Source organism: Kogia breviceps, chromosome 4 (genome assembly GCF_026419965.1).
Source record: "Kogia breviceps isolate mKogBre1 chromosome 4, mKogBre1 haplotype 1, whole genome shotgun sequence".
Classification (NCBI taxonomy): domain Eukaryota; kingdom Metazoa; phylum Chordata; class Mammalia; order Artiodactyla; family Physeteridae; genus Kogia; species Kogia breviceps.
The window spans coordinates 163,877,601-163,896,572 of NC_081313.1; the positions used below are offsets into that span (position 1 = coordinate 163,877,601).

Below are 18,972 nucleotides of genomic sequence, written 5' to 3' on the forward strand. Positions count from 1 at the left end.
GCAAAATCATAATGATAGTAATGATGATATGATAATATCTCCTCGTGCTTACGATCCATACGAGCCAGGCTCTTAGCCAAGGGGTGTACGTTAAACAACAACCCTCGAAGTACTGGGTTTCCCCGTTTCACAGATGAAGAACGTGAGGCACAGAGATGTCAAATACCTTGCACAGATGCCACAGAAAAAGTGCTGGAGCCCCCCGGTGAGAAATCAGGGCAGCCCGACTGCAGACATCCGGCCGCTCTGTGGAAACCAGCAGGAGCCATTCAGAGGGCAATGCCTTGTGGAGGTGGAAAAACCAACAGGGACTGGAAGTCTCTGTCCAGGTAGATGAAAATATCTCCCGTGTTGCTCCAGACAGGAATTCTCCACAGAACGCAGATTCTCTGTACTGAGAAAATGTCACTGGGCAAATGTGCAAGCACCTATCAGGACGGAGGAAAAGCGCTGCACTCTATTCTGACAAAAAGTTGACATTTGAACAAAGGGAATTAAATAAAAGAGAGTACGTTAAATTAATTTGAAAGGTCTTGTTTAAGTCCACTCACGCAAAGGCGTTCTCAGTTAAGGCTTTTATTCTACCCCTGGCTCGCCTCCCCGAGTTTCGTTAATGCTGCCTCTCACAGCACATTCGGGATGATGCCAGGGAAGGTTCATTTCACACCTGAAATGGCTAGACCTCATACCGTTTCTTACAGTATCTTTCTGTCTGTGCCCTCAACCCACGAAAAAAAAAAAAAAAGAAGCGGGGAGGGGGAAGCAATGATATCTTCCTCTGGAAACATCACACAGAGGCAAACGTTTCACTGCGGTGCATTAGGAAACCCTTAGATGTCAGGCGCCGGAGAGATGTGAGAAAGCATTGGTACTTCCCTTGCAATTTTTTTAAAAAGTCATCAAAGCACTTTATATACATGAAACCACCTACACTTCTGTGGGGGAGGAATTATTATCTGGTTATCATGAAGGTGGAAATTACAGCACTGAGAGGTTAAATGATTTTCCCAGCAGTCAGGAGAAGGAACTTTCCCAGGCCTGCCATGAGAACTTCTCTATTTGTATTTGTTTTCTAATTAGGGCTGCTCTGATGATTCACGGTAAAAATTTGGGAATTGCGGTAATGATTTATCAACGCAAGGTTTTTAAAAAAATCATTTCCCATGTTTCGAAGTGAAATTTGGCTGTGAGAATTAATTGCAAAGGAGCCCAGATAGAGGAGGCTGACACAGATTCGTTTTTGAAGTCAAAGGATAGGAGGATTGGCCCTGTTTTCAAACTGTTAATTTTCTTGTTAATCACAGGGTTGGTTAATAACTACCTGGTTATGACTGTGGCAGAGAGAGATTGTCTGAAATAGGTCACGCCTTCAGTCAGCCTGGCATGTCCTGTCTTGATGGAAGGCTCCGGAAGCACAAAGACTCAGCAGTGGGAGGGACAGGGGAGGTGGAATTGATAGCAGCGTGACCAGCTCTGCCAGGGACGGGAGGACAGCAGTGCTGGCCCAGGGGACTCTTCTGTTGGAGACAGGCAATTCAGGACAGACTCACGGGGAGCCCCCGGGAGATAAGAGGGTAGAAATGGACTGAGACGTCGTTTTTGAAATGTATGTGCTTTTTAATTTTTTTAAATTGTCTTTCATTAATAACGTGAATGAACTGTGCTCTTATTTTCTTATGTTCTGTGAATATAGGAGAACAATTGGAATATTTAGACAAGATTTAAGAAGACAGTTAAAAGTACCCCAAATTACACATACCCAGAGATAATCACCGTTAACCTTTGATATATAGCATCCCTCTCTCTCCTCTGTCTCCCTTTTTTTTTTTTCTTTTTTTTGCGGTAAGCGGGCCTCTCACTGTTGTGGCCTCTCGCATTGCGGAGCACATGCACCGGACACGCGCAGGCTCAGCGGCCATGGCTCACGGGCCCAGCCGCTCCGCGGCATGTGGTATCTTCCCAGACCGGGACACGAACCCGCGTCCCCTGCACCACCAGGCGGATTCTCAACCACTGCGCCACCGGGGAAGCCCGCATCTCTCTCTTTCTTTATGTGTAAGATCTATGAGAACAATGACTTTATCTTAATTGTTCATAACTAAATTACTAGCTCCTGGAACTGTTCCTGAGCAAGTAGTCGACACTCAAATCAATATGCGCTGACGTAGGATGGAAAGAAAAACCCATTATATTTATTATATGCAATTATATATTATAAACAAGTTATATGTAATGACATATTCATGCAATTTTTAAATCCCAGTCAGAGATTCTACTCTACACAAACCCTCTTTCATATGGCAACATATGGTACCATGAACCAGCACACGAGGACACTAGGCTTCAGAATTTGGGCTCTGGAGTTAGACTGCCTGAGTTGAAATCTGCACTCCAGCACTTACTAGCAGGGTGACCTTAGGTAGTGTCTTAATCTCTCTAGGTCTCAGTTTCTTAGTCTGTAAAATGGGAGTCATAATAATATCCATCTCAGTGCATCTTTGCGAGAGGAAATAAATTGGTACATAAATGAACTTAGCACCTCGATTCACAAGCTCATAAATGCTCATAAATACTAGTTATTCATCTTATTGTATGTTATTAAGTATTATTCCAGAGCACCATATTAGTGTTATTCCATCCTGCTGACATAGCAGGGTTTATTGAAACTTACCCCCTTTTGTCAGGCACTTTTGCTTTTTCAATTTTCTTTGGTGATAAAAAGTATCACTGCAAAGATCATCCTTCTATAAAAATTGCTTTACCCATCTACGATTGTTGCCTTCGGATAAAATTGTAGTAGAAACAGAAGATCATAGGCAATAGATCTTTTTAAAACTCTGTATAACATATTGCCAATGAAATGTAGTAGCTGTGCAGGAACGACCAACAACATACGAGCAAGGCTGTCTTAACCTGTTACACAGGCTCTTTTTGAAAAACAAGTCCCCTTCGATTTCTTCAGGCCATCTTGAGTCAGGTCAAGGAATATCTCTGCCAACAAGCGACAGAGTTTTAGGAGCAGGTTCCGGCTGTCTCTGCAGGGCAGTGGGGAGGGGGATGGGGGATGCGTAGGTGTGGATCTTCTGTCCCAAGAAGCTGCGTGTGTATCAGAGATGAACCCAACTGTTGCCTTCAGTAGATCTAAGTGCTCAAAGCAAAGTGTAGAAAGTGCCGTACCCAAGGTGTGGACCCGGGCTGGCATCTCCACAACCGCTACTGTTGTTGGTATCCCTGGTTGCCTTGTCATTTTAATCTCCTTGCCCTTCTCAAGATATCAGATGCAAGGCCATTGCAGCCTCTTTGGTCCCCCGGCTTCTGCTTCTGTGACAGGAATCATATCATGCACTTTCTGGGGCTTTCTGGGGCTGCCCCAGCCTAAGAGGATTCATTCCTCCTATGGAGTTGCCTCCTCAAGAGGAAAACTGATAAAGTGGTCGTAAGACTCCTCAGAGAAATGGAATGAGTTGTATAAATAAAGCGTTCTGGCAGCCGACTCAGGGAGGATGAGACCCGGTGTCACTTACATGTTTTGGAGCTCTCTGTATCTTATGAAGGGGAACTCGGTTTCATATTGCAGGGTTTCGATTCCGCCTGGAAAGTGATCGCGTGTGGCAGTTTGCTTTTGTACTCCTCCAGTTTATATGAAAGGAGTGAGGCACTTAGATTGGCTGTATTTGTTCCAAACAGGAAAACAAATCTGGCATTTTTACATATTGTTCTGTACTCCTGGGAAAAATAGCTTTGGCAGCCTAAGGGAAATTGCAGTTCAGACGGAAGCAATTCCCATGAATGTTCTGATGTACAGTAAACCCGCCACTTGATTGGATAGAGCTTCCATTCACTATAATCATTGCACGCCTGCCCCAAGGGAGTCCTTTTCTAAGCACCAGGGGCCTAACGGTACCCAAGGAAGATATGGCCCGGGCCTTCATGAAGCTTCTATTCTAAAAGGGAACTTAAAATCTTGGAGTCATAAAAATAGAATGATGACCGGAAAGCTCTGGATTACATAGAGGAGATGGAAGAAAATGCACGTGGCTAGAATGTCACCAGCCCAGGGGAGAGAAGCCCGAGAGGTGATAGAAAAGTAGGTGGAGATAGCACCAGTAGCACCCGCAGCCTCTGGGAGCTCATTAAAAATACAGCGTCCACGCCCCACTCCAGAACTTATGATTCAGAGCAGGCATCTACCTCCACTGGACCCTCAGGTCATTAGCGGACCTGCTCAGGAAAGTTTGAGAAGAGCTGTTGCAGGCAATGAAGGTAAGAGGTTCAGGATTCCTGTAAACTGCAAGGGGAAGTTTTGGTCGATTTGAAGCAGGGTGTGGCATGCTTTAAGGAGATCTTGAAAGATCACTCTGGCTGAATGGAGAAGGATGGGAGAGTAGGAAGAATTGAAACGAGAGAACAAGTTAGGAGGCAGCTGTAGTCGCTCATTTGAGAGGTAAATTCAGCCAAGACTAGATTACAGAGAAATTCCAAGCTCGATTATGTGCCTGGGAAGCTTTTCTGATGTCCTATGAGCCTGGGCAAAAGCAGAGAAAAAATATGCCCGTCTGTGTTCCCCAGGCAGGACAACAGGACATTTGTTTCCCCTCAAGCAGATGCTTTGTCTTAGACTCTCAAAGAGTCATACACCGTCAAGGAGTTGGATATGCCACAGTGGTCCTTCTTTCCAAAGTATCACCTTATAGTTAAGAGCCTGGGCTGTAGAATCATCAGAATTGTGTCCCCATCTGCCTCCCACACACCCTTCCTGGGCAACAGTGACCACATCACCTAGATTCTCTCTGTCTTGGCTCCCTCATTGGTACAGAAGGGAGAAAAGTAGCACAACGCTTTCCTTAGTAAATTGGTATGTGTATTAATTGAGAAAATGCATTTAAGTTACTTAGCAAAGTAATTTAATAAGGGCTCTATAGACACGAGTTACTAGTATCAGCAATATTATTTCACAAATATGTATTGCACACCTACCACAGGCTGGGGACAGAGCGAGGTCCTAGAGCCCAAATGGGGGGCAATAGCCAGCCCCCTCTGCACGCAGAGATTGCAGGCTATTGGGGAAAACCAATAGGTGAGGAAGGGGATTAAATCTAGCTGTGGGGTCATTTCTATTTATCTTTCCCCATTTCTCACTTGTGTCTCTCTTCTACTCTGGAAACTCAGAACTTAAAGGGAGCCCAGGGTAGAAAGCATCTTACCTGTATGTTTCTTAGTTCATAGACAAGTTAACTTTAACTACAGATAAGATGATCAGTGGTCCTGGTTTGCTGGGGACTGTCCTGGGGTGAACGCTGAAAGTGCCATATCCCTGATACCCCCAGTGCCTGATTGATTGTTCTGACCATAGGGATAGTGGGTAAGAGCCAGGAGAGCTGCTCTCAATTTGATGACCACAGACTAGATACAAGGTCTTGGACAACTCTTTAAGCTTCATTTTCTTTATCTGTAAAACTGGATATTAATGTCTAGTCTCTATGACTTAGGACATGGTTGTAGGATGAAATTGGACAGCATTTCACACCCCATATGATCAGGGATGGTGAGTCTGTAAATGACCTCATGGTCACGATCATTATTATTAGGGTCACCATAGAGGAGGATATTAGACGTAAAAGGAAAAAATAAATCCCCAAATCCAAACTTAACTATTTCCCAGAAACCCTCTGTGGGTCTCTAGTCCATTTTCAGATAGTGAGAAATACAGAGGTAGAAACACATAGATTAAAAACAGTCAACGTCCAACCTCATCATTTTGTGATGGAGTGGGGGTAATAGGGGCTATTTAGAAGGTCTTTGGGATACAGCAAGTTACCACCAATGAATCTTCATTGGGAGGAGAGCTTAGACCTGTGGAATGAATAAAAGTGAGCCATTGTGAATGATGATTATGAGGTGCTAGATTCACACCGGCTCCTAGCAGCAGTGTGTTGTCTGTAGCCAGGCCAAGGCTGAGATTTTTCAATGAGAGCATCTGGCTTAGAAACTCCACAGCAGGGAGTTGGGAGTGGAGGAAGAAAATTCAAGAAATCCCCATGCGACCTTTTTAAATTTAGCACTCAAGGCACTAATATAAGAAAATACCAGTGTGTGGATGAGAAAACGAGGGAGACTTTACAAATAGGAGAATTCAGGATATCTGTGTTTGAGAAATTCTTTTGGACAAAAGCGGAGAAAATGACATTATCTGTAATTAGAAATAATAATGTGTAATTGGTTCATTTGCCATATTTCTACAGTTCTGATCTAGTTGAACAATGTGATCATTATGCCACCAGTTTTCAATAGAGGTGTCACAAAGAAAAATAATTGCAATATTCCACAATATTAACTGCACCCTAATTGCAAAAGTTTTGAAATATAATTACCATGAAAGCTAATGCGACAGGGAACATTAAGCATAATTAGTGTTTTTCTTTTTTTTAAAAAAAAGGAAAAACTGTTAGGAGCTTGTTATTGTCTAGTAAGGTAGCTTCAAATTAGCTGGCTGTAGAGCACTTTCATCTAGCTTTTCTTTAATTTTCATTATTAGCACAGACTGTAATAAATTTATGTGACATAGCTCACACCTGCCAGCTCTGCAGGAGCGAACTTCTAATGTGCGCCAGCCCCAAGGTTTCCCACTGAACCTGTCAGAGCTTCCTACAAGGAGGCAGCCGGGAGTGAGGTTATTTTTTTAAAAAATAATAAAAGAAAAGAAAACCCCTCAGTTGCACATTACACAGTCCAGATACAACACTTAAGCTGTGTTTTAAGTCATCTCCGTCGAAAGCCAGTGCTCTAGGAATGCAATTACGAGCCTCTTGTGGGCGGCGCTAAACAATCAAATCAGGGACCATTTCAAAGAACTCCCAAGGCGGCGAAGGCCCACTCTCCGGGGACTGGTGGACCCGGCAGGGAGCTGACAATTAGCCTGTGCACCTGTTTGCCCAAGTGCAGCCCCCCGATTTTCTGAGAAAGGAATCGCTACCCACCCACCCTGAACTCAGTGGCTGCGATCAAACCCGTCAATTTCTCCTTTGACAGTACTACTGAAGGTCAGCATTTGGGCGCAATCATCTGCACCTCCTACCCACCCGGGCCTCGGGCTGGCCTTAATGAGTCTGAAGAGTCAAGATTTTGACTTCACATCGACCATCGGATTCGGGGAGGAGAGTACTCAGCCCAGCGGGGCGTACAAATCCAGGGGGAGCCATTCATGTTGTTTTCTATGTAAAGCTGTGCCTTGGGGGTGTCCAATGTGAATGATGCCTCCTGTGGCTTCTTATTTCTGTTTGTAGGTTTTCTGCTGATTGGCTACATTACATTCCTTTGATTAAGAAAGAAAGAACAGAAAGCTGGGAAGAGGAGGGAGAGAGACTGGGAGTTGATATTTTCGCCAGCTGCCCTAGAATCTAATTAAATAAGCCCTCTCTCCTAGATGGCACAGCAGATGAAATCAAAGACAAAGGAGGCATATCCACTTAAGAAAGCATAAATTTGAATCATTATATCCCATATCTGTATATCTCCATTTTTATTTTATTTATTTATTTATTTTTTATTTTTTTTATTTTTTATTTATTTTTTTTTGCGGTATGCAAGCCTCTCGCTGTTACGGCCTCTCGCGTTGTGGAGCACAGGCTCCGGACGCACAGACTAAGCGGTCATGGCTCACGGGCCCAGCCGCTCCGCGCGCGGCATGTGGGATCTTCCCGGACCGGGGCACGAACCCGTGTTCCCTGCATCGGCAGGCGGACTCTCAACCACTGAGCCACCAGGGAAGCCCTATATCTCCATTTTAAGAACTCACAGACCCTAGTTTGCAAAATAGTGCACCAAAAGTTGAGCACGCTCACTTTAGACATTGTCACTCACGACACCAACTCAGTAATAAAAAGGGGTATAAATAAAAGTGGTCAATTTTTTTTCTGGTCAAGATGGTCCTGGACCCTTTAGTTTGTTGAAGTCGTCCTAAAAATGAAAATGAATACTTTTGTAAATTCCTGTAGCCTATGTATAGACCTAAGAATTCAGGAAGAGGTATTATTCCTTCTTTTCTCCTGCCAGCCCCAACATAGAGATAAAAGCATCACTGATTTTGTATTCATAGCCATACAACCCATTTTTAACTCTGATGCTGGCCTCACTTAAATCAATCTGATAGAACTGATGACGTCGAAGTTCTTAGGAAAACACGAAGTTCTCTGTTGCCTAAAGACGCTGTGTCCTGTAGACAGATAACGGTAAGAGAGCAAGTCACTTATCCATATAATTCCATTTGCTCATTTGTAAAATGAGGACATTCAACTCTATGATCCTCTACTAAGCTGAAATTCCCTGTCTCTAAGTTCAAGTTAATTTTTGACTGGAGCATTTCCTCTGATTGCCTGTTTAATATTTCCAGCCAGTTCTTGGTTCTCAGAATCATTCTGTTCTAGGCTTTCTGTTGTTACAACTGCACATGCTGTTAGCAACAGATGAGCCTAAAAGTGTTGTCTAGAGACTATTGGCAGAGCTCAGCTGGCTGGAAATCCTCAGAGGAGAAAATTTGTAGTCACACTTCTCTCTTCTCTTCTCTTCTCTTCTCCTTCTTCTTTCCGCCTTCTCTCCTTCCTTCCTTCCCTCCCTCCTTCTCTCCCCAACACAGTCCTCAGCATATAGGTTCTCAACAAATATCTCCTGACGAAAGAGAAGAGAAAGGCCAGCCTTGGCGAGAGTGTGTTGCTTTGCTTGGAGAGAAAGGTACCACGGATCAGAGTTAATCTTTAGGTCTACAAAGGCATGGGGATCTTAGGAGCTTCCCTTAGTTCAGCACTTGAGGCCCGTAATCTGCTGAATACAGCGTCTTTCAATTTATGGAAAGGGGTCATATATTTTAGTGGTTACGCATGACTTAAATAATGTTTAATGCTTATTATGATTCCTCAGTGTGACATTTCTGCTGAGTTTTATATTTTCATTTTCTGTTTTCTTTTTTTTTTTAAAGCAGAAATTGAACCAGTTTTATTCTCTTCCAAGGGAAAGAGTTTCCTTTTCTAAAGGGAAAAGAGAAAACAAACTAGAAATTTATAGTATAATTTTTAAAAATGTGGATGCCACATGGAAGTTTTCTTTATCCTGTGTCAGGGTGTACAGTTGGACTTTTTAAAGGGTTAATCAACTGAATGTCTGATTATTGCCTTACTTCAAAAATATTAACTACATTCCCTTTGTCCTGTGGCATAATGTAATCACTGGTGTTTAACCTCCCTTCTTTAGGGAATGAAGGATTATCAGAAGTATTGTTGCAGTGTCACCAGAAAATTACTCTTAAAGAGATCTACTTTGTCAGTACTCAGCTATCACCCTTCACTTATAATTGTTTGGTTGTTAACGCTTATTTGTCAGTACTTTTTAGGTGAAAAGTTCTCGTAGAGCCTTAAGGGTGAACCTGAATTTAACAATAAGTTATCAAACCTGCATTTGCAAAGATTAGAAAATTAAATTTTCAGTTATTAAAAAATATAAATAGTTGGTATTTGAACACAAAAATTAGGATGTTTATTATCACCCAAATGGCTAGACTGTATCATGCAAACTAGAAATAAAATTTTGAACAAATAGTTTTATTTTATAGAGAAAAATAAATAAATGTAGGATAGCACTTATATGATGAGTAGAAACAGGACAGACTATGGAACTCATGTGGTTAAGGAACATTAAGCCTTCTGAAGTTCACACCTGCCTTTACAACTGTGAGTAAGGCTTTTTTCTAGGACAGACTACATTTGTACGAAATATCAGACTTTGTGTCAATAGATATGTTTTTTAATCATGAAGGGCAGATTGGGCTCTTACTATACAATTATCGACCAGGGATTTTATCTTCTAGGACTCTCACAGGATTCGTTTTTTGACTTCTATAACAGTCTGGCCCATTGGGATGTGTAGCTTAATTTATCTTTCTGCAATACTAACACAATGAAAATATTCTCTTCTGGTTTGGGAATTATACCCGTTTTGGCAGAAACTAAGTGTACATGCTACTACTTCTCATTCTTGCACCCAGGGCAGACATCACTAATTGATCACAGTGCTCTTTCCTGCTGGGAACAGATGCAGCCTGCCAATACTTCTCACAAGTCCTCTAAGCAACCACTACTAATCAATCAGATTGGCCTGCATGATGAAATGCACTTGCCGTTCAGGGCAAGAATCACATAAAGTAGCAATCTCATAGATGTGATTCCCTGGGGTATCGAGGATGCCAAAGCCTATTATAATTGTCTCTTCAAAATGTATGTTTAATATTCTCCTTCCCTCCATTACAAATAAAAAGAATAAAGGCATGCCAAGTAGGTTCTGTTTGGGAGAGAAACTTCTAACATTTTTCGTTTCTCCAAAGTGGCTCCAAGATCTAAACTGTTCTTGCACAAAAAGTGCTGTCATTGAAATCCACTAACTCATAGCTCAGTCCACATTCATTTCCTCCAAAAACAAGGAAGAGACAACGCTTATGGTACAGTTTCACTATTATTGAATCATTCTTCTGTGGGCAGATAGTTCCAAATGCTTAGCATCCTCGGTCTTGAATACTGATACTAAATCATGTCCTTCCACAGAATGAAATACTCTGAATTTTGAAGGAGTTATATTTATAGAGGAATAATTTATCCCGAGTTACATTAAAATAAGTAAATCCATGGCAGCACAGTTAAATTCCTAAGAGCAAGAACCTATCATTACTCTCACATTCTCTTTGGATTTCTGCTAAATTGAGGACTTTGCAATTTATGAATACATATTTTTTTGGTTAAACAAACCCTAGGAAAAAGGCATGTTTAGGCATCCAAAACCTGTTATTAAGAGCTCAAAATATAAACTTCTTATTAGAAGATTTGAAATTTTTTCCATCGGCCACAATCTCTAGAATTCAGAGTGATTTTCTGTTTCCTTTTGTGATAAGAGACAATCATATCTTGTTTTACTTAAGATGAAGGAACTGCCTGCAGTTTTCATTGTTCCTGGAGAACAGAGGTGTTGCACAGGAAATGCCATGCATGCTGCATGGTGGGCAGCGAAGTGAGGAACCCGAATGAGATCAACAAATATCTATCGAGCACCTATTCTGTGTTAGGCATCGAAACTGCAACTCGGGTAGCCGTGGTTGGTCCCAGGAGCAGCAACAAGAGTACCCACCCACCCACCCGTGAGGGGGTCCAGGAAGCAGTGAGCATCAACTCCAGCAGTCATTCATGCGGTGAATATTTATGGGTGTTTTCCTTGTACCAGGCAGTGTCCTTGCCCTCCAGGGCTGCTATCAGACTGCAGAAAGATGTACAACCAGCGGGGGTGGCTTATGACCCATGAGTGTTCCTTTTTTTTTTTTTTTTTTTTGCGGTACGCGGGCCTCTCACTGTTGTGGCCTCTCCCGTTGCGGAGCACAGGCTCCGGATGCGCAGGCGCAGCGGCCACGGCTCACGGGCTCAGCTGCTCCGCGGCATGTGGGATCTTCCCGGACCGGGGCACGAACCCGTGTCCCCTGCATCGGCAGGCGGACTCTCAACCACTGCGCCACCAGGGAAGCCGCTGAGTGTTCCATTTTAAGTTTCCCTGAAATGAAGTTCTTTGGGGCCAGTGATCTTGCCTCTCTAGTTCATTGTTGGATCTTCGGCATCTAGCACAGTTCTGGCACAAAGCAGGCACTCAATGCCCACATGTTGACTGAATGAATTATACTAAGGGAGCAGGAAGAGGCAGTGAGTGGATTCATGTAATTTTGCACATTCCTTTTGCAGACAGTGAGCTCCCTAAGGGTGGGCACAGGTCTGCCATCTTTGTGTGCTGAGATCTGGGCATGCAAAAAAAATGTTGCAGAGTGATTTCAGAGGTATCCAAGGAACAGATTAGAGGTAAGTTAGGTGTTAAGATGTGAAGCAAAGGAAAGACTGGAGCATAAGGTAATCTGAGACCACTGTGATGTGGAAAATAGAAATCCAGAGTACCTTTTCCTTCTCTCAAGAGCAAGTGGAGAATGGAGATGATTTACCCAGTGTACACCTTGCGTTCATCATTATTCCTCGTGCCAGCCGCTGGTACACCTTGGGCAAAGGCAGGGAAAGGAGAGGGCCTTCCTAGGTGGAACAGGAACGGCCACACAGCAAGGAAGGTTCAGGGACGCACGAAGTGATGGATGAGGGACTAGCTCTTTGAAGGCCTGGAGGCGATCATTCCTTAGCATCCTTGCATTCCAGCAAAGCTCTGCTGGCAACCTCAGCAGGATGGAGTTAGCCCAAGGTGATGGTAGAGAACCTTGCAGGCACTCACCGGAGCTCAGTGGCTGTCTGCCTAGCTAGTGGAGTGCTTTATCTCTGCGCCCTCCTGCCTCTTTTCCTTGCACAACCTGGACCCTCAGCTATGTTCTAATGGCTGAATCCATCCTCTTTGCGTGGGATTTCAGCATGTTAACTACGTGCCCAAAACCAGTGGGTTTTATAAACTTTGATAAAGCAGTGGAAGAAGCAAGTTTCACATACTATCACCCATCATATTTTCATATCAAGCAGGAAGATTAAGTTTCAGTGATGTTACAAAGCATATTTATTTATGCAGACAATCTTTTTATCCTTTTCTCGACAGGATATTGGCACCGCAGTTGAAATGGGGGGGGGAGGGGGGGGAAGAAAGCAACATGTTCCCATTTCTCAATACCCTTCCTGCCAACTTTGAATGAAGACCAACTTCAAGATTTGAATATCTTCAGCATGAATCTATTGCTAGATTGTGGTGGAGAAATTAAAACAATAGACGTCTTAAAGTAAGATAGACAGCAATTTGCAATTGGCATACCCTCCCTGGACATAGCGACAGGCAGAGGGGGGAGAGGGGTTACACTGTCCTCTTCCGCTCAGTCTGCAAGAGGCCCAGTCACTGCAGCAACTTCTCAATCCCACCCTGCTACCACACCACTTCTGTCCACTGAAGTCTGGGCTTCACCACTCTCCAACTGTGTACCTTAGGTCAAGTTATTTAATTTCGACTGCCTCTGTTTCCTCCTCAGTAAAAAGGAAATGAGAGCGGAGCCTACCCAAAGTTTGCTGCAAGGATTAGAAGAGATGTATATTAAGTGCTGAGAATGGTGCCTGCGTCTGGTGAGCTATCAATAATGTTAACAGCTATCGTTACTATTACAACCCTTATTGTTGCACAGAGCAGAGACTGTGTGCCTTAAATCGAAGGGCCAGAAAGTGGAAAGGGGAGAAAACAGGCTCTCAACCAAGGTTGAGTTTTCCCATTTCCTCTTACGTTGTACTTGGGTTGGGGGAATCCGCCTGACTCTTGCGTTTTACTTGCATGGGTTCAGGGTTACCACCTGTATAAGTTCTCCACGGCTGCTGCAATAAGTCATCACAATTTTTAAAAAATTTTTCTTGGAATATGGTTGATTTACAATGTTATGTTAGTTTCAGGTGTACAGCAAAGTAAATCAGTTATACACATACATATATCCAGTCGTTTTTAGATTCTTTTCCCATATAGGTCATTACAGAGCACTGAGTAGAGTTCCCTGTGCTAAACAGTAGGTCCTTATTAGTTATCTATTTTATATATGGTAGTGTGTATATGTCAATCCCAATCTCCCAATTTATCCCACCCCCGCCCTTCCCCCACCCCCACCCCCCCGGTAACCATAAGTTTGTTTTCTCTATCTGTGACTCTACCTCTGTTTTATAAATAAGTCCATTTGTACCACGTTTTTAGATTCCACATATAAGCGATATTGTGTAAATTGGTGCAGCCACTGTGGAGAACAGCATGGAGGTTTCGTAAAAAACTAAAAATAGAGCTACCGTATGATCCAACAATCCCACTCCTGGGCACGTATCTGGAGAAAACCGTAATTCGAAAAGATACATGCACCCCAGTGTTCATTGCAGCACTGTTTACAATAGCCAAGACATGGAAGCAACCTAAATGTCCATCAACAGAGGAAAGTCACCACAATTTAGTGGCTTAATACAACACAAATTTATCATCTTACACTTCTGCAGGTCAGACATTGGGAACACCTTGATTTAGGCTAAAATCTAGGTGACTGGGCTGCGTTCCTTCTGGAGGCTGTAGGGGAGCCTCTGTTTCTCTGCCTTTTCCAGCTTCCAGAGGCTCTGCCAGAATTCCTTGACTCATGGACCCTTCCTCCACCTTCAAAACCAGTAGCGTCAGACCTACTCTTTCTGATTTTGCCATCTCTCTGGTTCTCACTCTCCAGCTACCCTCTTCTACTTTTAAGGACCCTGATGATTACCTTGAGTCCACCTAGATGCTACAGGATAATCTCCCCATCTCAGAGTCATCTGATTAACAAAGTTCATTTCTTCTGTAACCTTTGTTCCCGATTAGTTCATTTCCCCACATTATTTTCCTTGGGCTGCCGTACCAAAGGACCACAAACTGGGTGGCTTAAAACACCAGAAATTCATTGTCCCAGAGTTCCAGAGTCTAGAAATCCAAAATCAAGATGTTGTCAGGACTGTGCTCTCTCTGAAACCTCTAGAGGGATCCTTCCTTGTCTCTTCCTAGGTCCTCGTGGTGTGCTGACAATCTTGCAGCTGCGTAACTCCGTTCCCTGACTTCATTGTCACGTGGAGTGTTCCCCGTGTGTCTGTTTTCTTACAAGGACCTGAGTCATATTGGATTAGGAGCCCACCCAGCTCCAGTAGGACCTCCTCTTAACTAGTTATATCTGCAAGAACCCTATTATCACATAAAGTCACATCTGAGGTTGGGGGTTAGGACTTCACCATATTTTGGAGGCGGAGGCACAATTCAGCCCATACCACCATGTAACCTAACATATTCACATGTTCTGGGGATGAGGATGCGGACATTTTTAGAGGGCATCATTCCACTTACCACCCCCCGCCTTCAAGTCACCCTCATTCCTCGTTGGAATGAGAAGGTAACAGCTCAGAATGAGAGGGAAGGAGAAACTGAGGTTCACCCCCAGCCTCAGCGTGCTCTCTTCTGAATGTCCATTATTGTGAGAAGAGGCAGCCCTTATATGACACGTGAAGGACAGCTAGCCAGTGTTGTCGAAAGGGATTTCAGTCCCCAGCAGTAGAGAAGGGAGTTGGAGAGAGAGGAGAGAAAGGAAGAAATTAAATCCTTGACAACATATGGTCAAATCTCATCCCAAGCGAGCTTTCATTTAAGGTGTCTGAATCCGTTCTTGGAAGTGTCTTTTCCCCTCCTGTTCGGGGAAGTTTGCTCCATATTGAAGTTCTTTTCTGCTCCACACCCCCGCTACCCACCAGCTCCCTTCTGCTGGCATCGGCCTCTGTCACTCCACTGATACTCCAAGCGTGTGGCTAGGTCTCGCTTTCCCAGCAAAATCTTCTGTTCCCCTGCATCGATTCCCCAATTATCTACCTAATCCCCACTCCCCATTCCCTCCCCTTAAAACACGCCCACCACCAACAGAAATTAAAGGCAGAAACCAGAAGAACAGAACGTCTTCAACCCTCGTAGCATTCCTGAGAGAAAAAAGCCTGTGTACTAACAAGGAAAGACTATCTTTTTCTGTAGGAAAACAGAGGCAGGCTTTTATTTTAGGTAAAAATGGTATCTCCTTAATTTGGAGGGCATTCATTGTATCAAAACATTAATTGTATCAAAACAAATTTCACTGTTAACTATTCCGATCCAAGATGCAAGACACTCTGTATATATGTGAGGAATGTAGGTTCAGATTCCGATACATGGGTTTGATGATCTGTGCTGCCCTTTTGTCTGCCTGGCCTTCACGATGTTACTTGGACTCCTTACTTATTTGTAAAAGGAGGATAAACAGGTACCTAATTTATAGGTTTGTGATGAGGATTAAAGAAGCTAATAACATATATGGACACTTGCTGTGTGCCAGGCACTGTGGTCTGCCCTTTTTATGGACTCTTGGGTGATGGAAGCCACTTAGAGAGTCTGATGCATAATAAACAGTTGCTATGTTTTGTTATTCCGTGACTTTTTTTCAGTCTGCCACGGGAAGCAAAATATTCTTCCTGTCCTTTACGTCCAGTCCTGGGAGCTGCTCAAAAATCCATTTCAAGAGCCCCAGTTTCTCCCTGGGTTTGTTTCTGACTTTATTGTACTATATTTTTGTGCAGCGAGTCAGAGCCAAAGGACCTGGTTGGTGAAAAATTTAAATCAGATCGGTGAGAGTCAGCAATCTTCATCTCTCCCGCTGTTCAGCTCCGCACCTTTGCCACCAGGTCAGGGAAATCATCAGTCCTGGGGAGCAACTACAAAGCTGTTTCCAGAGCCAATTTCCTGCTGAACTGTGTGTTACACTCTTAGCAACATTCCAAAAATTATACTCATTTCAAAGCTGGCTTTGATCTGGACCCCCTCCCTTCCCTCTCCCCCAGCCTTTGCCGGGAAGCACATCTCCAGGACTAGAGGTTCACCTTGAAAGGCTGAGATGCCGGTGAGCAGAGCCGGGCTCTTCCTGAGAGGGAGGGAAGCCCTGGAACAAAAAAAAGAGGAAAAAAGGAGAAAGTCCGTGGGAGGCCTCACTTATTCTCTGCGGTCCACTGCCCTTGCCTTGGTAGCTCAATTCCTTCTCAGGGTGAGAAGAGCCACTGGCCCAGGCTCTACTTATAAAGGAGCCGCCTTGGGTTTCTCATTTGGAGTCAGTGCAGAGGTGTACAGGGAGGGGGGATGGGAAGGAGTAGGGAGGAAATGCTTTTCCCAAGGGGACAAATCAGTGCCTTTCAAACCGAGGAAGGCCCGTCTTTGATGCCTTTCTCCTCCTCCACTCCCCCCTCCTCCCCTCCCCTCCCCTCACTGCTAAATTATGATATGGAAACTGAGGAAGAGGAAGAGACTTGCTCATGGGACAAGTTGCCTGTGGAAATCCAGGGTGATCTGCAAACCCCAATTCTAGCCCAAGAGAACATCATCTCAGAAGCCAAGCAAAGCGAAAGGGACAACTTGATGAACATACTTCATCCACTGATGACAGTTTGGAATCTCTGGGGCTTATGGGGATGCAGTGCCGTAAACCCACTAGAGATGGAGCATTCTCTTTCTTTGCGAATTGGGAATCTCAGGGTGTCCCTAGGTGGGGAATTGTTTTTTAAATAATAGTTACCAAGTTGAAGGACTCTCTTTCCACCTTAGATCAGGGAGTAGGAAGAAGAATGTGTAATAACAGGCTGAGCGTGGGTCAGGGGGTGCAAAGCCTGCCACCTGCCTACTGGTGACCTTGAGAGACTCACTAAACTGAATGTCTGCGGTTCCTCATCCATAAAATGGGGAATCAGGGATGAGGATAAAAGATAAAAATCCATGCAAAGCGCTTCAACCAGCACCTGACAGTTTGTGCCCCCATGCAGTTCATAGCCCCATAGCATGGCAAACACCAAGAGAGAAGGCTTCTCTGCCAAGCCAAGGGCCTCAGTCTTGTCTGCCTCCTTGTGTCCAGCACGTTGCTTTGCATATTATGGAGACTCCATATGCATTGATTAGATTGCGTTGACTTTAACGATGACCAGTACTTTCAATACGTTCAGGAAAGTGTGTTTAAGGGAACGTTCTGACAAGTTATTTTGTAAAGTGAAGAAGCTTTTTGTAACCATCCCAGTATTATTCTATTAGTGTAGCTACTTTGATTAATGTTATTATTATTCCCTATGGAGGGCAACAATAACAACAGCTACTGTTAACTAATATATGACATTTAGTATAGCACTTAGCACAAAGTTAGCATTCAACGACAGTTAAATAATAGTGAAACAACACATAGCCTGCCTTTCAAAATGTTGGTTTCCATATGCATTTGCGGCATTGCATCTGTGAGATGAAGGATTTGTTTGTATTTCTCTTTTTCGTTAAAGCATAAGAGTTATGTCGAGTGAATAGAAATAGTTACCACTCATACTCAAAAAGAGGCACTGAGATGGGTGTTGAACAGAACATTTCCAGAATGTGGCCCGTTCCCCGGGTCCCACTGCATCACACTGACCATTGTGGTAATTAATAACCATCTTGACACTTGAAGCCCATCAGGTATGAGATGCTGCCCTAGTCTGGGAGGACGAGGGACGCGTCACCACCTGCACACCTCCCCGTCAGCTCTGCCTGCCATATGAGCAAGCTGCAGCGATTGTAATAGACGGAGCCACAGCTGAGCCTGCGGTTTGATTTTTGTCACCACAAAGGCAGGACTCGACACTAAAGTAATTAGGAATGAATTTCCAGATCTCGACTTCTCAGGCACACTGCCGCCAGGGAGGGAGACAGGAGCGGGTGGCCCTGTTTTGGAGGCTGAGATGGTGACCTTGTACGTTGCCCTCACTCTTAATCTTTCTCTCAGAGAGCCCAGTGAGCACTTGGCCAGAACCTCCTGTTAGGCTGACAACAAGAATGGTTCTGTGTGTGTGTGCGCGTGTGCGTGTGCACGTGCGTGTGTGTGCGTGTGTGTGTGGCCTGTAGGCACTTAGAAGAAAAAGGAGCAGAAAAATGAAGCCAGTATGGGAAGCAAAGTTACCACGGGGACAAAATGTTCTTCGGAGCAGCTTGAAATGAGCATAATTTGGGAGAATTTCTGCAAGAGCGGTTAATTCATAATGGGGTTTGCTGAGCAATCAACAATGTGTTGCTTGTATTTTCATATGCTGGGAGCATATGCCTCTGCGTGCGCGCGCATGTGTGTTCAAATGCTCCAGCACTTTGATACTTCACTAATGTGCAGTCTCTATTTCTTGCTTTTGTCTGGGGGCCTCTCATATTACATTTAGATTGTATCCTTTATCATCCCAAATTGACATTTATGCTTTTACTTCTATTGTTTCCCTAGCTTCTCCCTGGTATGGATCAACAATTTGTTTTAATCTGTGTCACTTCTCTTATCTCCCTCGACGCAGAGGAGTAGTCATTTTGCACCGCCATCCGCCTACAGAGGTGGTGTTATCAAGAGGGTGGTGGGGTCCTGCCCCCTCTTCCCACTAC

At 44.0% G+C, this 18,972-nt stretch overlaps 1 protein-coding gene across 13 annotated transcripts in view; it reads left to right on the top strand.

Annotated features, from left to right (window-relative positions):
• Positions 1-18,972, top strand: part of TENM2 (teneurin transmembrane protein 2) — a 3,844,234-nt gene that overhangs the window by 3,440,559 nt on the left and 384,703 nt on the right. The window contains exon 1 of one of the 13 annotated variants that reach the window (XM_067032286.1): positions 4,169-4,263. The exons of 11 other annotated variants lie outside the window; for them this stretch is intronic. In XM_067032286.1, coding sequence (XP_066888387.1) covers positions 4,170-4,263 — 94 coding nt within the window. In that variant the 5' untranslated portion in view covers position 4,169. Of the gene's footprint in view, positions 1-4,168; positions 4,264-13,029; positions 13,116-18,972 lie in introns of those variants that run through there. One more of the 13 variants, XM_067032289.1, reaches the window with a different exon arrangement.